Below are 18,829 nucleotides of genomic sequence, written 5' to 3' on the forward strand. Positions count from 1 at the left end.
TTCCGGTGGGCTCTGGAGCCCCGCCCCACCCCTCTCCCGGCCCCGCCCCTTAAAGGGTCCTCGCGTATTTCTCCCTCTAGGACCCACCGAAGAGATTCAAAGTGAGGATTACAGTTTACAGACGGTAGAACGCACCCCTTATCTAACTAAACTTAGGGAATGGGTGGATAATAATGCCGGGAGCTGATTAGTTCATTAACATATCAGATTACTTCCTTAACTGCCTGCTCCATCCACATCTGGCACACACCTACTCGCGATGTCCTTCTAAAGATTCTGCAGGTAGACATTGTCATCCCCATTTTCCGAGCTTGTCCTCGAAGAGTTGGGCTTGCTTAAAAGGGCCCTAGGTTTAATGCCCTTCATCACAAAAAGCAGAGTGAAGGACATAAGGAGGGGGACCTGGGATGCAAGTCACTGTTTCCAAGCCCACAGTGTTTGACCTTTCCAACATTTGGACTATAATGTTGACCCTCAGGAAGGCACAGCCAATATCTCCACTGAATGGACAAAAAGGGATAAGAAGAAAGCATGTAACCCCCCACTTGTAAGCAAGTAGCAAAAATGAGCTCAGATTAGGCGCATCTGTCCCAGAGCAATAAGCCCAGCTGTTGCCACCTTGACTGTATATGACAGTTGCTACGTGTGGGTAGAGAAGTTTTCTACTTCTTCCAGGTTGCAAGATGCTGGCAGTCATCTTGGACAGAGAGAAGAAAGATATCTTTAGTTTTTGCCTTACTCTTTAGAGATGTCACCAGAAACCATCACCCTAACTGGGCTTCCTGTTTATTTGCTGGGCACCTAGCAAAGGCAACTATAATCTTGAAAAATCAAAGTCAACATTTTTTGTGTGTGTGACCATGTTGGGGTGAGGTTGCTAGTAACTGCTGCTTAGATTCAACAGAATGAACAGGTCTTAGCTGGGCAGGGCCCAGTGAGGTCTAAATGAACTGGGGTGGTGTGCTGGTTCATTCTCTTCAACTCAACACAAACTAGAAAGTCCTGGGAAGAGGGAGCCTCCACTGAGAAACCGGCTGAATCAGATGGGCCTGTGAGCATGTCTGTGGAGAATCTTCTTGTTGCTACTTGATGAAGGAAGGACTACCCACTCTGGGCAGTGCTGTCCCTGTGCAGGTGAGCCTGAGGTGTTTATGATGGAGCAAGCCAGAGAAAGGAGGCCAGAAAACACCTTTAGTTCCTTCGTGGTCTCTGCTTTGGTTTCTGCCTCCAGGTTCAGCCTTGAATTCCTGCTTTGTCTTCCCTTGGCTATAGCCTGTAAGCCAAATAACCCTCTCTTTCCCCAAGTTGCTTTTGGTCAGTATTTGATTTATCACAGCAACAGAGATACAATCTAGGACAGGCGATGACCTAGTTATACAAGACAAATCACATAAAAGAAGTGACACATACTCCCTGTGTCTAAAAAGAAATGGTCCAAGATGGTGTAGTCCTGGCTACAGTGGAGCATTTTATAAATGGAAGGCTGTTCTAGCTGCCCACAGCTAACAGCAGTGGAAGGCAAAAGTGCTCTAGAGATAGATGGCACATCCTGAGAGCAAGGCCAGACTAGGAGGACCAGGCTGTAAGTTCAGGTTGCATAGTCTACAGCTACTGATGAGTGCCCTAGCCCCTGGGACCCTGCAAGGAGAGAAGCAGACAGATCCTTGCTTTGTAGAATTTGCATTTTTATTTTAACTGATACATAATTGTACATATTTACAAGGTATCATGTGATGTTTCGTTACATGTGCACATTGCGTAATATTCATATCAGGGTAACTCTGTCTCTTCGGAATAGTTTCTGTGCTGAAAAAAAAAATCAAATTCCTTTCTTGTAGCTTTTAATTTTAAATAAAGCAATGCATTCTCGTTACCCACAGTCAATCAGACTGTCTAACAGAACACCGGAACTTCTTTCTCCTAAGTCTAACTCATTACCAGTGAATCAACGTTTCCCCGCGGGATGTGCTTATAATGTAGAGGAGCTACCAAAAAAATGCAGAGGAGTGACTGGCCGCTCTGGACAAGGTGGCCAAGGGAAATCCTAAGGACAAAGAGGCGGGGCTGCCATTTGTGGGTCTTCCTCCCCCTACTCCAACAAGGCTTCTCTACAGGAAAGCTCCAGGGCAGAGCAGTGGTGGAGCGGCCCGGGTGAGGAGCGGCACACCTGCCGGGCTCCAGGTCTGTGCTTGAATGAGTTTGTAGACAAGCGGGCGGGGCGAGAGTGGGCGGCCTGCACTAGTGCGCACGCGCGCCGAGACTTGCTGGCCAGAGGTAGTGCTGGCCCGGCGGCGGCAGTTAAAGGATGTGGCGCGAGTCCTGGAGAGAGCAATTAACTGAGAAGTCTTGAAAAAGGAGAGTGACTGTTGGGTCTGTGGGGGGAAAAATGGAGTCCGAAGAGCAAGACGTAGAACAGCCCTTCTGCTTGAGCGTGAAAGGCCTTGTGAAGATGCTGCGGCTGGTGAGGACCGGGGCGGGTGGTCAGGTTACTCCGGGTGGGTTGGGACGCCGGGGACAGCATTTGCGCTATCACCTTGTTTCCAGCCACGCCTTTCCAGATGCAAGGCATTGCTCTGTTGCTCAGTCCGTTGGGAGAAGAACCGTAGGGTAGAGTGGCTTCCTCTTCAGACGGTGTAGGGACACACCCATGAGTCTACCTGAATGCCCCTCCTTGGGACTTACAAACTTGGTGGTAACCTGCCAGAGAGGCGGCTGCAGTCTCACGACTGAGAACCCAACAAGCTTTGAAAAAAGAAAAACAAAAGTTGATGGTCTTTTACTGTAAGTCGGACTTTTGGTGTTACCCAACTCAGCCGATTCAACCCAGAGCAAAGAGGAAACTGCCCTTATTTGGGCTCCAGACATAACAGGGGCATTGCAGTCAGTTCCGGACAGAGCTTTGGAGAAAGGAGATTAGAGAAATACAAACTGTCAGGCCCCAAAGAAACCAGGGTAGGGTTCACTCCGTACCTGTGGCTCCTCCCAGCACTTCTCACCCGGCCCCCTACCCTAAAAAAACCTCTCCAGCCCAGGGGCTGGGTATTGCTCCCCGCCCCCGCCCCCCCCCTCCACTCCTCTCTCCATATATAAACTGGTCATTTCAGCCGGCTCTCCTGGTCCTCAGCTTCTCTCCTGTACCGCTTGTCCCCTCGCCTCTCTCTCTGTTCTCTTCCTCTCTCACTCATCATCCCTTCTCTTATGGTCTAGTTCAGTCTGGACTCTTCCGGGTGACTGTACTTTTCCTTATATCTACAATAAAGCCTTTCTCCTAAACCATACCTAGGAGGGTCATGTCCTCATTTCATTCACGAACTACCATAGTTGAAGGAATGTAAGAAAACTGAAAGAGAAGAGAAAAGGAAATTGTTTAAAAATTCGAGGGGTTAACACGAGATAGTTAAAAATTACAAGGGAAACATTTCCACATAACATGAAGAAGAGTTTTATATTAAAAGGGTGCCAAAATTAAATGGCCACCAGAGAAAGCAGTATTTCCCAGGCAACAGAAAGCACAGATGAACACGGGTGAGGATTTTGTAAAGGAGATTCAAACTTCAAGTGAATGAGTAAAATTAATTGCATTTGGAATCTTCCCCATGCCAGAAATCTGTGGTTCTGAGAAATAGCTGTAAGTTATGGTTCACAAGAGACATTTTATTATATTATATACAGTCTGAGGGGCTGGAGAGATGGCTCAGTGCTTTCAGGAAGGTATTGTTCTTACAGAGAACTGGGGTTCAATTCCAGTACCCATGTTGAGTGGCTCACAGCCACCTGTAACTGTAGCTCTAGGGTGTGTGATGCTCTGTTCTGGCCTCCATAGACACTGCACACATGAGGCATACACATAAATATTTAAACAGTGTGACTATTTAATGTGTTCCAACTTCTGGACTAGTAGCTAGAATAAAGAGGATGCAAGACAAAACTGGATTTCCTAATTCACAGAATTCTTCCACTTAGTCACCAAGACAAAAGTCCCTGAATCATAAAACTTGTGTATTAGTCACCAAAAGGTCAACCTCTGGTGGTGTTCTTCAGGAGCTACGCACCTTGGTTTTTGAGACAGGGTCTCTCACTGATCTTGGGCTAGCCAGTTAGGTTAGGCTGGCTGACAAGCAAGCATCCGAGGCCTGCTATCTCCACCTACCCCGTGCTAGGATTACAGGCAGATTACAGGTGTATTCTACCATGTCCAGCATTGTTTTTTTGTTTTTGTTTTTGTTTTTTGTTTTTTGTTTTTTTGTTTTTTCCCCGAGACAGGGTTTCTCTGTGTAGCTTTGCGCCTTTCCTTGAACTCGCTTTGGAGACCAGGCTGGCCTCGAACTCACAGAGATCCACCTGGCTCTGCCTCCCGAGTGCTGGGATTAAAGGCGTGCGCCACCACCGCCCGGCAACCAGCATTGTTTTTAAATGTGTGTTGTACAACAAGTACTTGACTGACTGAGCCTTGTCACCAACTACCAGAACAAAAGTTCTTTCTTTCTCCTCCTCCTCCTTCTCCTTCTCCCCCTTGTCCTCCCCCTCCTCCTCCTCTTCTTCTCTTTAGTTTTTTGAGACAGGGTTTCTCTGTACAGCCCTGGCTGACCTGGAACTCACTCTGTAGACCAGGCTGGCCTCGAACTCAGAGATCTGCCTGCCTCTACATTCCAAGGGCTGGGATTAAAAGCCTATGCCAGGCTCAGAACAAAAGTTCTTGACTATGAGTCATGCTTCCATTTAGTCCAGGACACAAACACAGGAGTAAATGGTTATAACATGTGATAGGGTGAAGGTAGGGAACTGTATTAGTCAGGGTTCTCTAGAGTCTCAGAACTTTTATGGAATAAATGCATATATATAAATATATGTGTGTGTATAAAATGTGTATATATATATATCCATATATATGTGAATTTATTGGAATGACTTATAGGCTGCAACCCAACAGTGGGTAGTTGTGAATGGAATGTCCTAGAATCTAGTAGCTACTCAGTCCACGAGGCTGGGTATCTCTGTTGGTCTTTTGGATGTGCTGACAAGGTGAGGGCAGGCAGGAGGCAAAGAACAAACCCTGCCTTCTTCCATTGTCCTTATATAGGCTTCCAGAAGAAGGTGTGGCCCAGATTAAAGTGTGCCTTCTAGCCTCAAGATCTGGATTAAAAGCATGTTGTCGTCTTGCCTCAAGATCCAGATCACAAGTGTGCCCTCCGTTTCTGAATTATAGTTCATTCCAGATATAGTCAAATTGACAACCAAAAATAGCCGACACGGGCACAGAAGTGAGACATCTAACCAGAAGGTAGCTAGTATAAAACCTTCAAGAAGAGCCTAGAGTTCTTAAGAGAGAGGCTTAAGAGAGAGGCCCCTAAATGAAGGAATGGTGACAAGAAGATCTTCAGGATCTTAGTAGTAAACAATAAGTTGAATGGTGCTTCATGTATTCATTAATAAATATTTACTGAACACCTGCCTATATGTGTTGTGGAATTTATAAGTTGGGATGGGAGGGAGGCAGAGTCAAGCCCAACATGTTATGTAGCATCCCAAGAATAAACGCTATGGGACGTATCAGGGGAGGAGAAGCTTGATGAAGGCTGCAGACTATAGTTGTAGGGTGATCAAGTTGGGCTTTGCTGAGATGGTATTTGTCAGAGTTAAGTGAGATAAAGCAGTTAGTAATGAGAATATGTTGTGAAGAGGGAAATCCAGTAATGGGTCTATGGCAGGGTCAAGACAGAGCAAGGAGCCAGCAGTTGTGAACTTGAGTAAGCAAGGGGGAATGCCTCGGATAGGAAAGCTGGTGGTCGCAGAGGAGGTAGCAAATTTATATTTGGGATATACAGATCCCTTATCCCAAATGTTTAAGACCGGAACTTGTTTTATCATCAGTACAGCAGCTGCACCTGAATCTACTGCTGGTTTCAGCTACTGACTGTGATTCCTCAATCACTGCTCTGCAGCTCAGGTCCAGGCCTGGCTGGACTTCTTTACCCTGCCAGAACTGTGTCTGCCTCCAAGTGTAGTTTTTAACTAAGTCTCTATCATTCTATTTTACCAATAAAGACTTGGGAGTCAGATACTAGGGTGAAAACCCCCTAGCTCAGAGAGGCCAAGAAGCAACCAGCAGACCCTTCCTCCTTAACCAGCAATCCAGCAAGAGAGCTTCCCTTCCACCAAAAAGACCACCAAACTCAAAAGTTCCTCCTCACTACTTCCTGTGCATTTCTCTATCCATTTTCCGGGTTCCCTCTAACTCTCTATGGCTACTTCCTGTCAACTAGTTGCTGTCTCTGCCTCTTGACCCAAAGGCAATAATTGATTTTATTTAATTAGTGAAATATGGGGGTTCACAATGTGATCAAATATCTTGCAACAAGAACTGTCTTGGATTTTGGAGTATCTATGTGTATGTAATGAGGTATCTTGGAGATGGAACCCAAATCTAAACACTGAATTCATTTTTATGTTTTTGTTTTTTTTGTTTTTGTTTTTGTTTTTTTTTTTTTTTTTTTTTTTTTTTGTTTTGTTTTGTTTTGTTTTGTTTTGTTTTTTTGGTTTTTCGAGACAGGGTTTCTCTTGTGTAGCTTTGCGCCTCTCCTGGAACTCACTTGGTAGACCAGGCTGGCCTCGAACTCACAGAGATCCGCCTGGCTCTGCCTCCGAGTGCTGGGATTAAAGGCGTGCGCCACCACCGCCCGGCTCATTTTTATGTTTTATGTATACCTTTTACACATAGCCTGTGGGGTAGTAGACAATGTTTTTAGTGATTTCATACAGGAAAAAAAAGTTTGTGTACATTGAACCACCTGAGGTCAGGTGTCATGTACAGCATCCACAATTTTTGGATTTTGACCAGGCTTGGTGGTACATGCCTTTAATCTCAATATTTGGGAGGCAGAAGCAAGCAGATCTTTGTGAGTTTAAGGCCAGCCTGGTCTACAGAGGGAGTTCTAGGCTAGCCAAGGTGACGCAGTCAGACCCTGTTGTCATCACCCAATCAACTCCCCCCCACACACACACCCAAAAAAATGGATTTGGGAGCATTTTGGACTTTCAGGTCAGAAGTGCTCAAGATTTGCTAATGGCCCCAGATATGGGGTAAGAGAAAGAGAGGGGTCCAATGTTACCCATTTTGGGGTCTATACAAGTGGAAAAGTGGACTTGCTGTCCACTGGTGTCAGAAAGCCCGCAGGAGAAGCAAGTGTGGGCGGAGGACCAGAAATTCAGCTTTGAGTTCAGTATTAGATTAGAGATATCTGTAAGACTGGTGAAGCAGAATTGAATGGGGAAGTCGGACCTGAAGAGATCTGGATTTTGGTGGAGAGATAGATGTGTTTGAAGTTGAGTGGCAAATGAGGTCATCAAGAAAGAAATGTAGATAAGACAATAAGAGGATGAATGAAATCTGAGAGTGAGGAAGAGAGAGCAGAATTAGCAAAGAATGGGAAGGAGCCATTCTGGATGGAGAACAAGTCAAGTGCACAGTGTCCTGGAAGCTGACTGAAGAAACTTGAGGGTGTGATCAGCTGCATCGAACACCAGGGACACCTGAGGTCAATGAGGCTTGAAGAGTGGCCCCTGGAATTTTCATGTATAAACTGAGAGGTGCATTTTTGCCAGAGAAGCAGATGGTAGCTTACTCCTAGATCTTGGACACATGGTGAGAGGGGAACTCAACTGTAGAGAATGCAGATTTGAAGGATTTTTAAATAGATGAGAAAGTATAGGACCAAATTTACATTTTAGAAGTTTGTGTTATGATAGTTGATGGAAAAGACACAAGCATGTACATTGGACATGTCATTTAATCAGTTTTGACACAGACCTATGAAACTATCACCATAATCAGGATAATTAATACAGCCACACATGGCACACCTTCTTAGGTGTGGGTTATTTGCTTGTACAGCAGTGGTCCCATGAGATTATGTTACCTGGTGGTATCAGAGCCATCTTAGTATCTGTATTTTATGATAATTTGCACAGGAAAATGACTCAGTAATGTACTTCTCAGAGTATGTCTGGTTAAGTGGCACATATTGACACTTAAAACCCCTAAAATGTCCCTCATGGCCCTGGTAATCGCTTCTTTTTACCTAATCTAGTCCCAGGGGTCAACTCGTCTGCTTTCTGTAACTATGTTTTCTATAAAGTATAGTTCTGTTTTCTGCAACTATAGCTTTTGCTGTAACTGAAGATAAGTTTTCACTTCCTAGAATTTTCTATAAATAAAATATAGTGTATACTCATTTTGTCATCTTTCATTCATCATAATTATTCATATGTCAATAGTATATTCATATTAATTTTTCCTTCTTTTTGCTGTTAATACTTTATTATATGGATGGGTAGACCTGTCTCTCCCTGACACCCCCTCCCTCATGTGTGTGTGTGGGCAGGGGATGCTGGAGATTAACAAAGGCCTTCACATATGCTATGTTAGTGACCTCATGCCTCTCATTGAGTTATATCTCAGCTCTGATAAAGTGTTCTTTATCCATTCACTAATTGGCATCATTTAGGTTAGTTTTTATCCATTTGATCTTTTTAGTCTTTATGCATATCCGCTTCCATTCTGATGGCATTATATTTAGTAAGACGAAGTATATAAAAATGTACATTGAGTAGTAACTCTTAAACATCAGATTTATTTTTCCTCTGGCAGTATGTTTAAACCCACCTCCTCCACTCCCACCTCCCCTTCACCTTTGCCCTCATGGCAATATTCAACTCAAATTTAATAGTATATTACAAATTACTAATAGTTAAGAAATGATGATGGATTGAATGATGAGGAATTCTAGGCAGCCAGAATGTAGACCTTTTTGAGAAGTAACATGAAGTAGGGGAGGAAAAAAAGAACGGGGTTTTTCTGGAGAAGATGAAAGGCTGTGTGTGTGTGTGGTGGGGAGAGGGTGTCTTAAGAGAAGACAGCTTAGGTGTGCTTAAAGGAAAGAGCTGGCAGCGGAGACACTTGGAGTGAAAAGATCGTAAGAACAGATGTGGGAAATGACAAGTACTTACTCCTCTAAAACACAAACAGAAGTCAATGCCCACATGCTTAGTCATACCTCTCATGTCCACAGTGTCTTACAGAAATCTTTCTTACTTATTTTTCGGCATCATTTTGGAGCTAGGGATGTATGTAACTCAATGGTATAGCACTCACATACATGAGACCCTGGATTCCATCCCTAGTACCACACATGCACACATACACCCTGCAGTAAGTAAACCAATTGTTTCTATAGCTTAAACATGTATGATCAGTGACTAAATCATTGTTTTCTTCTTCTAGGCAGTAAATGTGGCATCCATGACCTTTTTCATCATCGCACAAGCCCCTGAACCATACATCGTTATCACTGGATTTGAACTCACCATTATTTTCTTTTTCATAGCTTTGTATCTATGCAGACTTGACAAAGTGATGAGATGGTTGTTTTGGCCTTTGCTTGTAAGTGATCACTTCCAACCTTAAACTCTTTCCTGCCATAGGAGGACACTGTAATCAACTACTTGGTTCTCTTAAGTCTTTAAGGTGATCTCTGCTCACTGCTAAGGGCTCCATGTTGTCCTTGGGGAAGGCTGTCAGGGATCTAGGGCAGCCACAGGACATAAATTCTCTTTACTGCACCTACCAGTAGGTATGGCTGACCTTTTTGTTTGGAGAATTCTCTTAAGTATAAGTGTTCTAAAGAAATTCAAATTTAGAACCATGTTAATAAATTAGAGCATATTCTTAACTTTTGCCTTTTTTCTTTTATTAAAAATAGATTCTTTTCTCATACACTATATCCTGATAATAGTTTCCCCTCCTTCTCCTCCTCCCAGTTCATCCTCACCTCCTCTCCCCTCCAGAACCACTATCTTTCTGTGTCTCATTAGAAAAGAACAGGCTTCTAAGTAACCAAACATGACAAAATAAAACATATTAAAATGAAGCAAAATCTATTATATCAAAGTTGAACATGGCAACCCAATGGGAAGAAAAGAGTCTCAAGAGCAGTTACAACAGTCAGAAACCCACTCATTCTCATAGTCAAGAATCCCATAAAAAATATTAATCAAACAGATATAATATATGTGCAGAGGACCTGGTGCAGACCCATGTAGGCCCTGTGCTTGCTGTTTCAGTCTTTGAGTTCATATGCACCTTTGCTTAGCTGATTCAGAGGGCCTTGTTCTCCTGGTGTCCTCCATCCCCTCTGGCTCTTAAAATCTTTCTGCCTCCTCTCCTTTGGGATTGTCTAAGGAGAGGGATTTGATGGAGACCTCCCATTTAGATTCTCTATCTGCATGATGTCTGGCCATGGGTCCCTGCATCTGTTTCTATCTGCTCCCAGAGGAAGCCACCTCTCTATGATGACTAGATAAGACATTAGTTTGTTGTTGTTGTTCTTATTTTTGTTGTTTTGGTTTTTTTTTAAGGGTAGTGTTTGTTAGAGACCCTAGGTCCTGGGCTATCTAGTCTCAGGTTCTTGGTTACCCAAGCAGTGTGGGGTATGGGTTCCTTCTCGTGGAGTGGGCATTACGTCAAATCAGACACTGGTTGGCGACTCCCACATGGTCTATGCCGCCATTGCCCTAGCATATTTCGCAGGCAGGACAGATTGTAGATCAAAAGGATTTGTAGGTGGGTTAGTGTCACATTCCTCTTTCAGTAGCCTGCAGAGTACCTTCCCATACCAAAGAGACTAGAATATAGGGGCGAAGGCACCATCTCTACTTATCCATAGACCCCTCCTCTTTGCTCAACCTCTGTGGGTCTACAGATTGTAGCTTGATTATCATTTATTTAATGGCTAATATCCACTTTTGAGTGAATACATAACACATTTATCTTTCTGGGTCTGGGTTACCTCACAGGATTTTTTTTTTCTAGTTCCATCTATTTGCCTGCAAATTTCATGATGCCATTTTTTTAATGGCTGAATAATACTCCGTTGTGTAAATGTACCACATTTTCTTTATCCATTCTTCTGTTGAGGGACATCTAGGTTGTTTCCAGTTTATGACTATTATGATAAAACAACAATGAACATGATTGAGCAAGTGTCCTTGTGGTAGGATGGAATGTCCTTTGGGTATATGCACAGGAGTGTTATAGCTGGATCTTGAAGTAGATTGATTCCCAATTTTCTGAGGAACTGCCATATTGATTTCCAAAGTGGCTCTACAAGTTTACACTCCTACCAGCAATAGAGGAGGGTTCCCCTTGCTCCAGCGTGAGCTGGTCACTTGTGTTTTTGATCTTAGCCATTCTAATAGGTGTAAGGTGGACTCTCAAAGTAGCTTTGATTTGCATTTCCCTGAGAGCTAAGGATGTTAAACATTTCTTTAAGTGTTTCTCAGCAATTTGAGATTCCTCTATTGAGAATTCTCTGTTTAGATCTGTTCCCCATTTTTTAATTGGATTGTTTGGGGTTTTTTTTATACCTAATTTCTTGAGTTCTTTATATATTTTGGATATTGGTCCTCTATCAGAAGTAGAGTTGGTAAAATTATTTTCCTGTTCTGTAAGCTGTTGCTTTGTCCAATTAATGGTGTCCTTTGCCTTACAGAAGCTTTTCAGTTTCATGAGGTCTCATTTGGTGGTGGTGGTGGATGTTGTTGTTGTTGTTGTTGTTGTTGTTGTTGTTGTTGTTGTTGAGACAGGCTTTCTCTGTGTAACAGCCCTAGCTGTCCTGAAACTCACTCTGTAGACCAGGCTAGCCTCGAACTCACAGAGATCTCCTGCCTCTGCCTCCCAAGTTCTGGGATTAAAGGCGTTGCCACCACCACCCACCTTGAGGTCTCATTTGTTAAATGTTGATCTTAGTGCCTGCACTATCCGTGTTCTGTTCTGAAAGTTGTGTCCTGTGCCAATGTGTTCAAGGCTATTCCCCATTTTCTCTTCTATCAGGTTCAGGATATCTGGTTTTATGTTGAGGTCTTTGATCTACTTGGACTTGAGTTTTGTATAGGGTGGTTTGCATTCTTCCACATACCTACATCCAATTTGACCAGCACCATTTGTTGAAAATGCTGTCTTTTCTCCAGTGTTATTTCTGGCTTCTTTATGTCCATAGGTGTGTGGTTTTATGTCTGGGTCCTCACTTCAATTGATCAACATGCCTATTTTTATGCCAATACCATGTGATTTTTATTACTATAGCTCTGTAGTACAACTTGATATCAGGGATGATGATACCTCTAGAAGTTCTTTTATTGTTCAGGATTGTTTTTAGCTATCTTGGGTTTTTTTGTTTTTCCATATGAGGTTGAGCTTTGTCCTTTCTAGGTCTGTGAAGAATTGTTTTGGAATTTTTATGAGAATTGTATTGAATCTGTAGATTGCTTTTGGTAAGATGGCCATTTTTACTATGTTAATCCTACTGATCCATGGACATGAGAAATCTTTCCATCTTCTGATATCTTCTTTAATTTGTCTTTAAAGACTTGAAGATTTTATCATACAATTCTTTCACTTGCTTGGTTAGAGTTGTCCCCAAGATATTTTATATTATTTGAGGCTATTGTGAAAGGTGTTGTTTCCCTGATTTCTCTCTCAGTCCATTTGTCATTTGTATATAGGAGGGCTGCTGTTTTGTTTTGTTTTGTTTTGTTTTTCAAAGTTAATCTTTCATCCACTTTGCTAAAAGTGTTTATCAGCTAGCTATAGGAGTTGCCTAATAGAAGTTTTAAGGTCACTTATGTATACTGTCATATCATCTGTAAATAAATAACTATACTTCGATGTCTTCCCTTCCAATTTGTATCCCTTGATCTCTTTCAGTTGTCTTATTGCTTTAGCTAAAACTTCAGGTACTATATTGAATAGATATGGAGTGAACAACCTTGTCTTGTTCCTGATTTTAATGGAATTGCTTTGAGTTTTCTCCATTTATGATGTTTTACCTCATTTTTAAATGCATGTGGGTATAGTTTCAGAATTGGGAGACAAAGACAAGCAGGTACAACAAGGAACTATCCTTGCCTATCCCTCATCACAAAATGGAAAGTCAAACTATTTAAGAACATTCAATAAAATACAGTTTGATCATACTTGAAAATTCTGTAGTCATTTGTGATAATTCCAACTGATCTTACCGAGCCATATTTTGTAACATTGAACCTCAACTGCCAGACTCATAGCATTAGAAATGTTTGTCTACTCAAGTGCTCCAGTGGCTACCAGAGCTGTCACAAGTAGACAAATGGAAATTATTAGTTGACGTCTATATGGCCCTTTGGCCAGGCACCACAAAGCTAGTTCTAGCAACCTTCACCTCTTTCTTTTCTCTGAAGTCACATCCCAGCATCCTGTCTCGGTGGGTATCCTCTGTGCCCCCAACTCTCCTTCACTCTTTTGTCTAGACAGGTGGCTGCCGCCTCCTCCTCTGCTGCACTTGTCATGTCTTCTTGAATTCTGAAATGCTTATATCCAAGCTGCTAACCACTATTAAGGGGAGAGAACTTCAGAGCTGTTCCCAAACCAGAAACATGCTTTTAAGTGGTACCTTCTGGAACCATCTTTGGAGGCAAGTGATGAGCATTTCAGGCTGAAGGTGTGTGTGTCAGTTGGTAGAGTGCTTGCCAAGCATAAACAAAGCCCTGGATTTGATCCTCTGCATAGTAGAACCTAGGTATATCAGCATACACCTATAATCAACATCTCAGAAGGTGGAGACAGGTAGATCAGAAGTTAAAGGTCATTCGTGGCTACACAGAGAGTTAGAGACCAGCCCTATCTCAAAATAATAATAGCATAATAAAAATTAAAAATAAACCCCAAACTGGAAGTGGTTCTCAGAGGCCATTTAATCTGTTATCATCAATCATAAAAATGATGGAGACATGGAGTAAGGTTATAGCTATAGGTAGAGAGAAGGGAGTTCTCTAATGGGGTTCCTAGTACTAGTGACTAGACGCAACATCTGCTTTCTATATAACTATCACCATTGATGCCCTATAGGGGATTGTTCCCATGGCCTCTTGCATGCTAGGCAAATACTGTACTGCTGAGCTACATCTCCTTTGACTTTTTATTTTGACACAAGGTCTCACTAATGTTGCCCAAACTAGCCTTGAACTCACCCTATAGCCCAGACTTGCCTTCAACTTTCACTCTTCCTGCCTCAGCCTCCCAAGCATAAATACCCGCCTTGAGAGAATGCCGAGGTAGGAGAACAGGCTAAGAAATGGGGTGATGAATTAAAGAGTTAAGCGACCAGATTGTCGGATCTCCCGAGGAGTGGGGGGCTATTAATGACACCTGCAGCGTAGGAGGAGAAGCTAGAGCGTCCGTTGGGAGTCAGTACCGGGTGCTGGCAACTGAGCTCAGAGAGAATGTAGGGAGTGGAGACAAGTGGCCAGGAAAAGGCAGGGGAGGGCCCAAGGGGGCCCAGTGTCACAGACACCAGACAGGAGAGCATGTCAGGAAGAAAGGAACAGTGAATGATGTCGTGTAGACAGAAAGAAAAGCATTGAAATATGTAACCCCATTCCCTAGCAGCTGTGCTCATAGAAGGGCCCGGTGGCTTTCTCCAGAGTGGCTTGCCATGAGTGACAGGTAATAATAGGAAGGTTATGAGACCAAGCAGGAAAGGAGAGGCAGCTTACAATGGGGAGGCCACCATGGGCCTAATGTCCTATTTCCTGAGGAAATCCAAGGGACAAAGGTAGTAGTAATGGGGCCTCCACAGGGTGGAGCAGTAGAGCGGCCAGAGGCTTCGCTACAATTGAAGTGAAGGAGACCGCATCTGAGGACCACAGCTACTCTGTAAGGAGCAGAAGGGGTGATAAACACTGATAGCCTATAGCCAGTGCTCCACTCACTAGAAGATCCTGGTCACCTGTCTGCCCTCAGACCCGCCATCTGTATCCATGCCTGACACAATCTGCAGACCAGGCCTCTGTCCCTCTCTAGCACTCCTTGACAGATTATGAATGAAGGAGCAAACCCAGGGCTCTGAGGGTCAAAATTACTATGAAATCTCCATTTTTTTGTAATTACATTTGCATTCCATTTAACAGCATATTGAGGGTTTGGGGTTTTATGTTTTTGTTTTGTGACAAGGTCTCAGTAGCCCTGGCAGTGCTAGAACTCATTGTATAGACCATGCTGCCTCAAACTCAGAAATCTCTTCCTGTCTCTGCCTCCGAGTGCTGCGATTAAAGGCCTATGCCACCATGCCTGGCTGCATATTGAGCTTTCAATATGAAGACAGTGTTTTAAGTTGGGTGTGATGGCTCACACATATGATCTTAGCATGCAGAAGACAGGAGGTCTTTGAATTAGAGATCAGTCTGGGCTACATGATGAGTACCACACCAGCTTGGGCTATAGCCTGAAAATAAACAAACACAATGTTCTAAATTCCCACTAGGGAGCATAGATATCCTGAGATAAGCATGCCTTCCTCCTCCATGGTTCTACACACTCCCTAGAACACCACTTTTGTACAAAGCCATTTATAGCCTAATTCATAGCTGTTTACAGCTGCCTGACTGAGGTAGTGGGGCCTGATGCCTTGAAGCAGAGCAAAATATCCAGCCAAAGGGGAGTTAACCCAAGACAGCCAACTCATTGTCTCCTGCAACTTTGTCTTCCTTCCTTAGAGTCAAACCTCTTTTTCTTTCCTTAACTTCTTTTCTTTTGGAATCTAGCATTTCTTCATTAATTTCTTCCTGCCTAATTATTGCAAGAGTACCATTCCATGATAAGGACAATTTATCCTTTTCCACAATACACATCCATCTAAAAATATAAATTACTCTTGTTAAAATGTTTCAATTAGGGGAAATCATTAAATGAAATAACATAGTTTGGCAAGCCACTGCATTTCAAATGTGGGTGGGGTTCATCCTGGAAATTACCATTCTAAATATAAGCTGTTTTCAGTTTTGGAGGGTTGTGTTTTTTATAGGGTCATACTATGTGGCCCTGGCTGGCCTAGAACTCCGTGTAGAACAGGCTAACTTCAAAACTCCTGAGTGCTGGAATTAAAGACATGACCCACCATGCCTGGCTTCAGTTTTATTAATTTCATTTTAGTAACAGTTATTTGATAGACGATTATTCCACATTTCCTATTAAAAAATAAGCATTCCGGCTTCATAGGAGACCCTCTGTACTCCAAATCTTCAGCATAATTATCTGCTTTTCCAAACCAGATGAGTTCTCCCTCTAGTTATATCTATGTTAAGTGAATATATATGCTTAAATAATTAGATGATTGATATGATATACGAGACCACTAGGTATGTTGTAGAGCAAACATATAGGCATTATTTTACTGTAGCATTTTAGTTTCTGAAAAGACAGCGATGTGTGCTACATCAAATAAAATGCAGCTTTAAAAATTTTTAGGGATCTGCCCTCATATTTTTTAGCAGTACTTGTTGGTCTTGTCTCCCCCAACCTCAAGATGCTAGTCATGGAAGAAGCCAGGACCTAGAGTCATGCTAGATCTGAGCTGTATTCCCAGCTTGGTGGTCTTTGATAGCAAGCTGACTTTTCTATTCTGTGTTTTTAGGATATTACCAACTCAATGGTAGCAACATTATTCATGCTTGTTGTGTCTGTGTTGGCATTGATACCAAAACCTTCAACAATGACAATCCTTGGAGGCGTAAGTAGTGTGTGTGTGTGTGTGTGTGTGTGTGTGTGTGTGTGTGTGTGTGTGTGTGTCGAGGGGGGCATCTTTCAAGTTTCTTCAGGTTTGATCAAAATGTGAATTTATTTGAAAATATGATACAGGCAAGCTGCACTATATTTGTGCCAGAGACTCCTGAACTGCCATACAGTGCCTACTGGCTTTATAATTTGTGTGAGTAGATGCATTCCCTGACTAGCATAAGTAGACAAGGTTTCATACTGGAGTTATCCAAATAAAGAGGTCCCTACATGTTTCTTATAGGGATGTACCAGACTGAGAGAAGCTGATAGAATCAGCTACAACCCTTAGCTCTGAGAAACCTGATGTTGAACAGAAAGAAAGAAACATAGTGTGTGGGTTTTCTAGTTCTTCTTTTAAAAGATTCACAACACTTGTTAGGTGAGACCAAATATTCCCATAATGCTTCAGATGCAATAGAATAGATTTCCTTACTGCAAGGGATGTGGTTGAAAACCTTGCAACTAAAGGGCTATTCTGAGGACTGCTTACAGAGAAGCAAGTCAATTGCTTGATCCTGACAAGCCAAAATGGAAGAGCTCAGTCATTTCATTATACCTCCAGCTGGTATTTTTCCAAGATTTGGTCATTTGGCTTTTCTTGGCTCTTACCTAGAGAACTGAATTGGAGAATTCTTCCTTCCTGCTTCCTGGTTCTCTCTTAGCAAGGACTATATAGAATTGACTGTGCTTTGCCATGTCTGTCAGAACCCTGGGTTTCAACTCCTCTAGGCGCTAAGCCATTTCACAGATTATATAATTTTTCTAGAAATGAGGTATGCTGAAATGCCAATCTCCCCCAATTATTTTAAAGACAATTTTATCTATTTAGTATGAAAAGGGTGACCTAGTCATAGGACTCAAATTCATTGACTGAGTTCTCCTTTCCTTTAGTCATTGCGTAAGTGCTTAGAACATAGAACTGTTATCCAGTGCAGCAACCAGTACTCATATGGCCACTGAACACAGGAGATGGGGTTAGTATGACTTGAGATAAGCTCTGAATATAAAATATGCATTGAATTTCAGAGATTGTGTTATCTCTGCAAAAGAACATAGAATACGTTGCTAATAACTTATTATAGCAATGATTTATAAAGGGATAATAGTTTGGATATGTTGAGCTAAATAAATGTATTAAAATAACTTCACTTTTTTCCTCTTTAAATGAAACTCTTGGAAATCTTATGTGGCTCACAATGGAGACTACGAATTCCTTCAGGGTGGTCCTGGCCTGGTGCATGAGGCCCAACTAACCTCAAGTTGCTTAGAGCCTAACACAAGAGATGAGTGCAGCCAGCAGTGCGTACGCCATTAATGGAGGCTGCCCGGCCAGAGGAAGAGACAGAGCTGTAGCTCTCTGGCAGGAGAATTGCAGTTTGCTCTATTTCCCTTTAGCTCAATTGTATTTTCCTCAGGCCTGTCTAGACTCCTCTGCCTTACATGGATGTTGCCCAGCCTTTGAGTGTTCCCTGTGGAGCATCTTATCGCTCCCGTCCTACAAAGCTTGTGTCACTACTACAGTCCCCAGGACTTAATTTGCTGCCAGCACCAACTCTTGACCCGATCAAGGATGCTGATCGAAAAATCAAACAGCTGACCACTAAAGAGAGAAATGTTGATTGGTGGCTGAATCCAGTCAGTAGAGCTTGAAAGAATGTGTGCCAGAGCAACTCAGGAGGAAAAGGCAACTTCCCTTCCACCTCAAGGGTGCTTCTACTCACTGCCATTACCATTTCTTTTACTGTGGAGAGGTATGGGGGAAACTTAGCAATGACCTCTCAAGAGAGTCCCTTCCACTTTCGTGTTGGATGGTAGCTCGGAGAACAAGCTCTGTACCCTGGCAGGAAAGAAATCTAGTGGGCAGCTCCCTGGGAATTTGTGTGACAGAAGCTGATGGCGGTGTCTCTGTTTGCAGGTGTTTGGTCTCCTGACAGCAGTATGTGCTATTGCTGACTGTGCCCTGGTGTACCGGAAACTTCTTCTTAATCCGAGTGGACCTTACCGGAAACGTTCTCCTGACTACAGCAAAGATGAAAGTCAATAATTTGTATTCATTTTTACTAGTTATTAAACATATTTCTTTATTCTTCCATATATTTTTGGCAGTTCTTTTTTTTTTTTTTTTATTTCAATGTGTGTTCCAGCTAGTTTTATGTCCGTTTGACCCAAGATAGGGTCCTTTGG

At 42.7% G+C, this 18,829-nt stretch overlaps 1 protein-coding gene across 3 annotated transcripts; it reads left to right on the plus strand.

The window, feature by feature from the left end:
- The first annotated feature begins 2,219 nt into the window (after positions 1 to 2,219).
- On the plus strand, positions 2,220 to 18,739 carry LOC114703539 (chemokine-like factor). Of its 3 annotated transcripts, none has more exons than XM_037206169.1 (4): positions 2,229 to 2,461; positions 9,281 to 9,439; positions 16,503 to 16,598; positions 17,537 to 18,554. In XM_037206169.1, exons 1-4 carry the CDS (start codon positions 2,387 to 2,389, stop codon positions 17,603 to 17,605), a joined length of 399 nt encoding a protein of 132 aa, XP_037062064.1. In that variant the 5' UTR covers positions 2,229 to 2,386; the 3' UTR covers positions 17,606 to 18,554. The 3 variants fall into 3 exon arrangements, with proteins under 3 accessions (XP_028740201.1, XP_037062064.1, XP_028740200.1); XM_028884367.2 differs by lacking the exon at positions 17,537 to 18,554 and adding an exon at positions 18,561 to 18,739 and having other exon boundaries at positions 2,230 to 2,461; XM_028884368.2 differs by lacking the exons at positions 9,281 to 9,439; positions 17,537 to 18,554 and adding an exon at positions 18,561 to 18,739 and having other exon boundaries at positions 2,220 to 2,461.
- The last annotated feature ends 90 nt before the right edge of the window (positions 18,740 to 18,829 follow it).

This window comes from Peromyscus leucopus, chromosome 5, assembly GCF_004664715.2.
Source record: "Peromyscus leucopus breed LL Stock chromosome 5, UCI_PerLeu_2.1, whole genome shotgun sequence".
NCBI classification, from domain to species: domain Eukaryota; kingdom Metazoa; phylum Chordata; class Mammalia; order Rodentia; family Cricetidae; genus Peromyscus; species Peromyscus leucopus.

Excerpts from the sequence above, each read along its gene's own strand:
- LOC114703539 (XM_028884367.2), top strand. The coding sequence starts at position 2,387 with ATGGAGTCCGAAGAGCAAGACGTAGAACAGCCCTTCTGCTTGAGCGTG. Across the intron at positions 2,462-9,280 it reads TTGTGAAGATGCTGCGGCTG|GCAGTAAATGTGGCATCCAT; the intron begins GTGAGGACCGGG and ends TTCTTCTTCTAG. Across the intron at positions 9,440-16,502 it reads GGTTGTTTTGGCCTTTGCTT|GATATTACCAACTCAATGGT; the intron begins GTAAGTGATCAC and ends CTGTGTTTTTAG.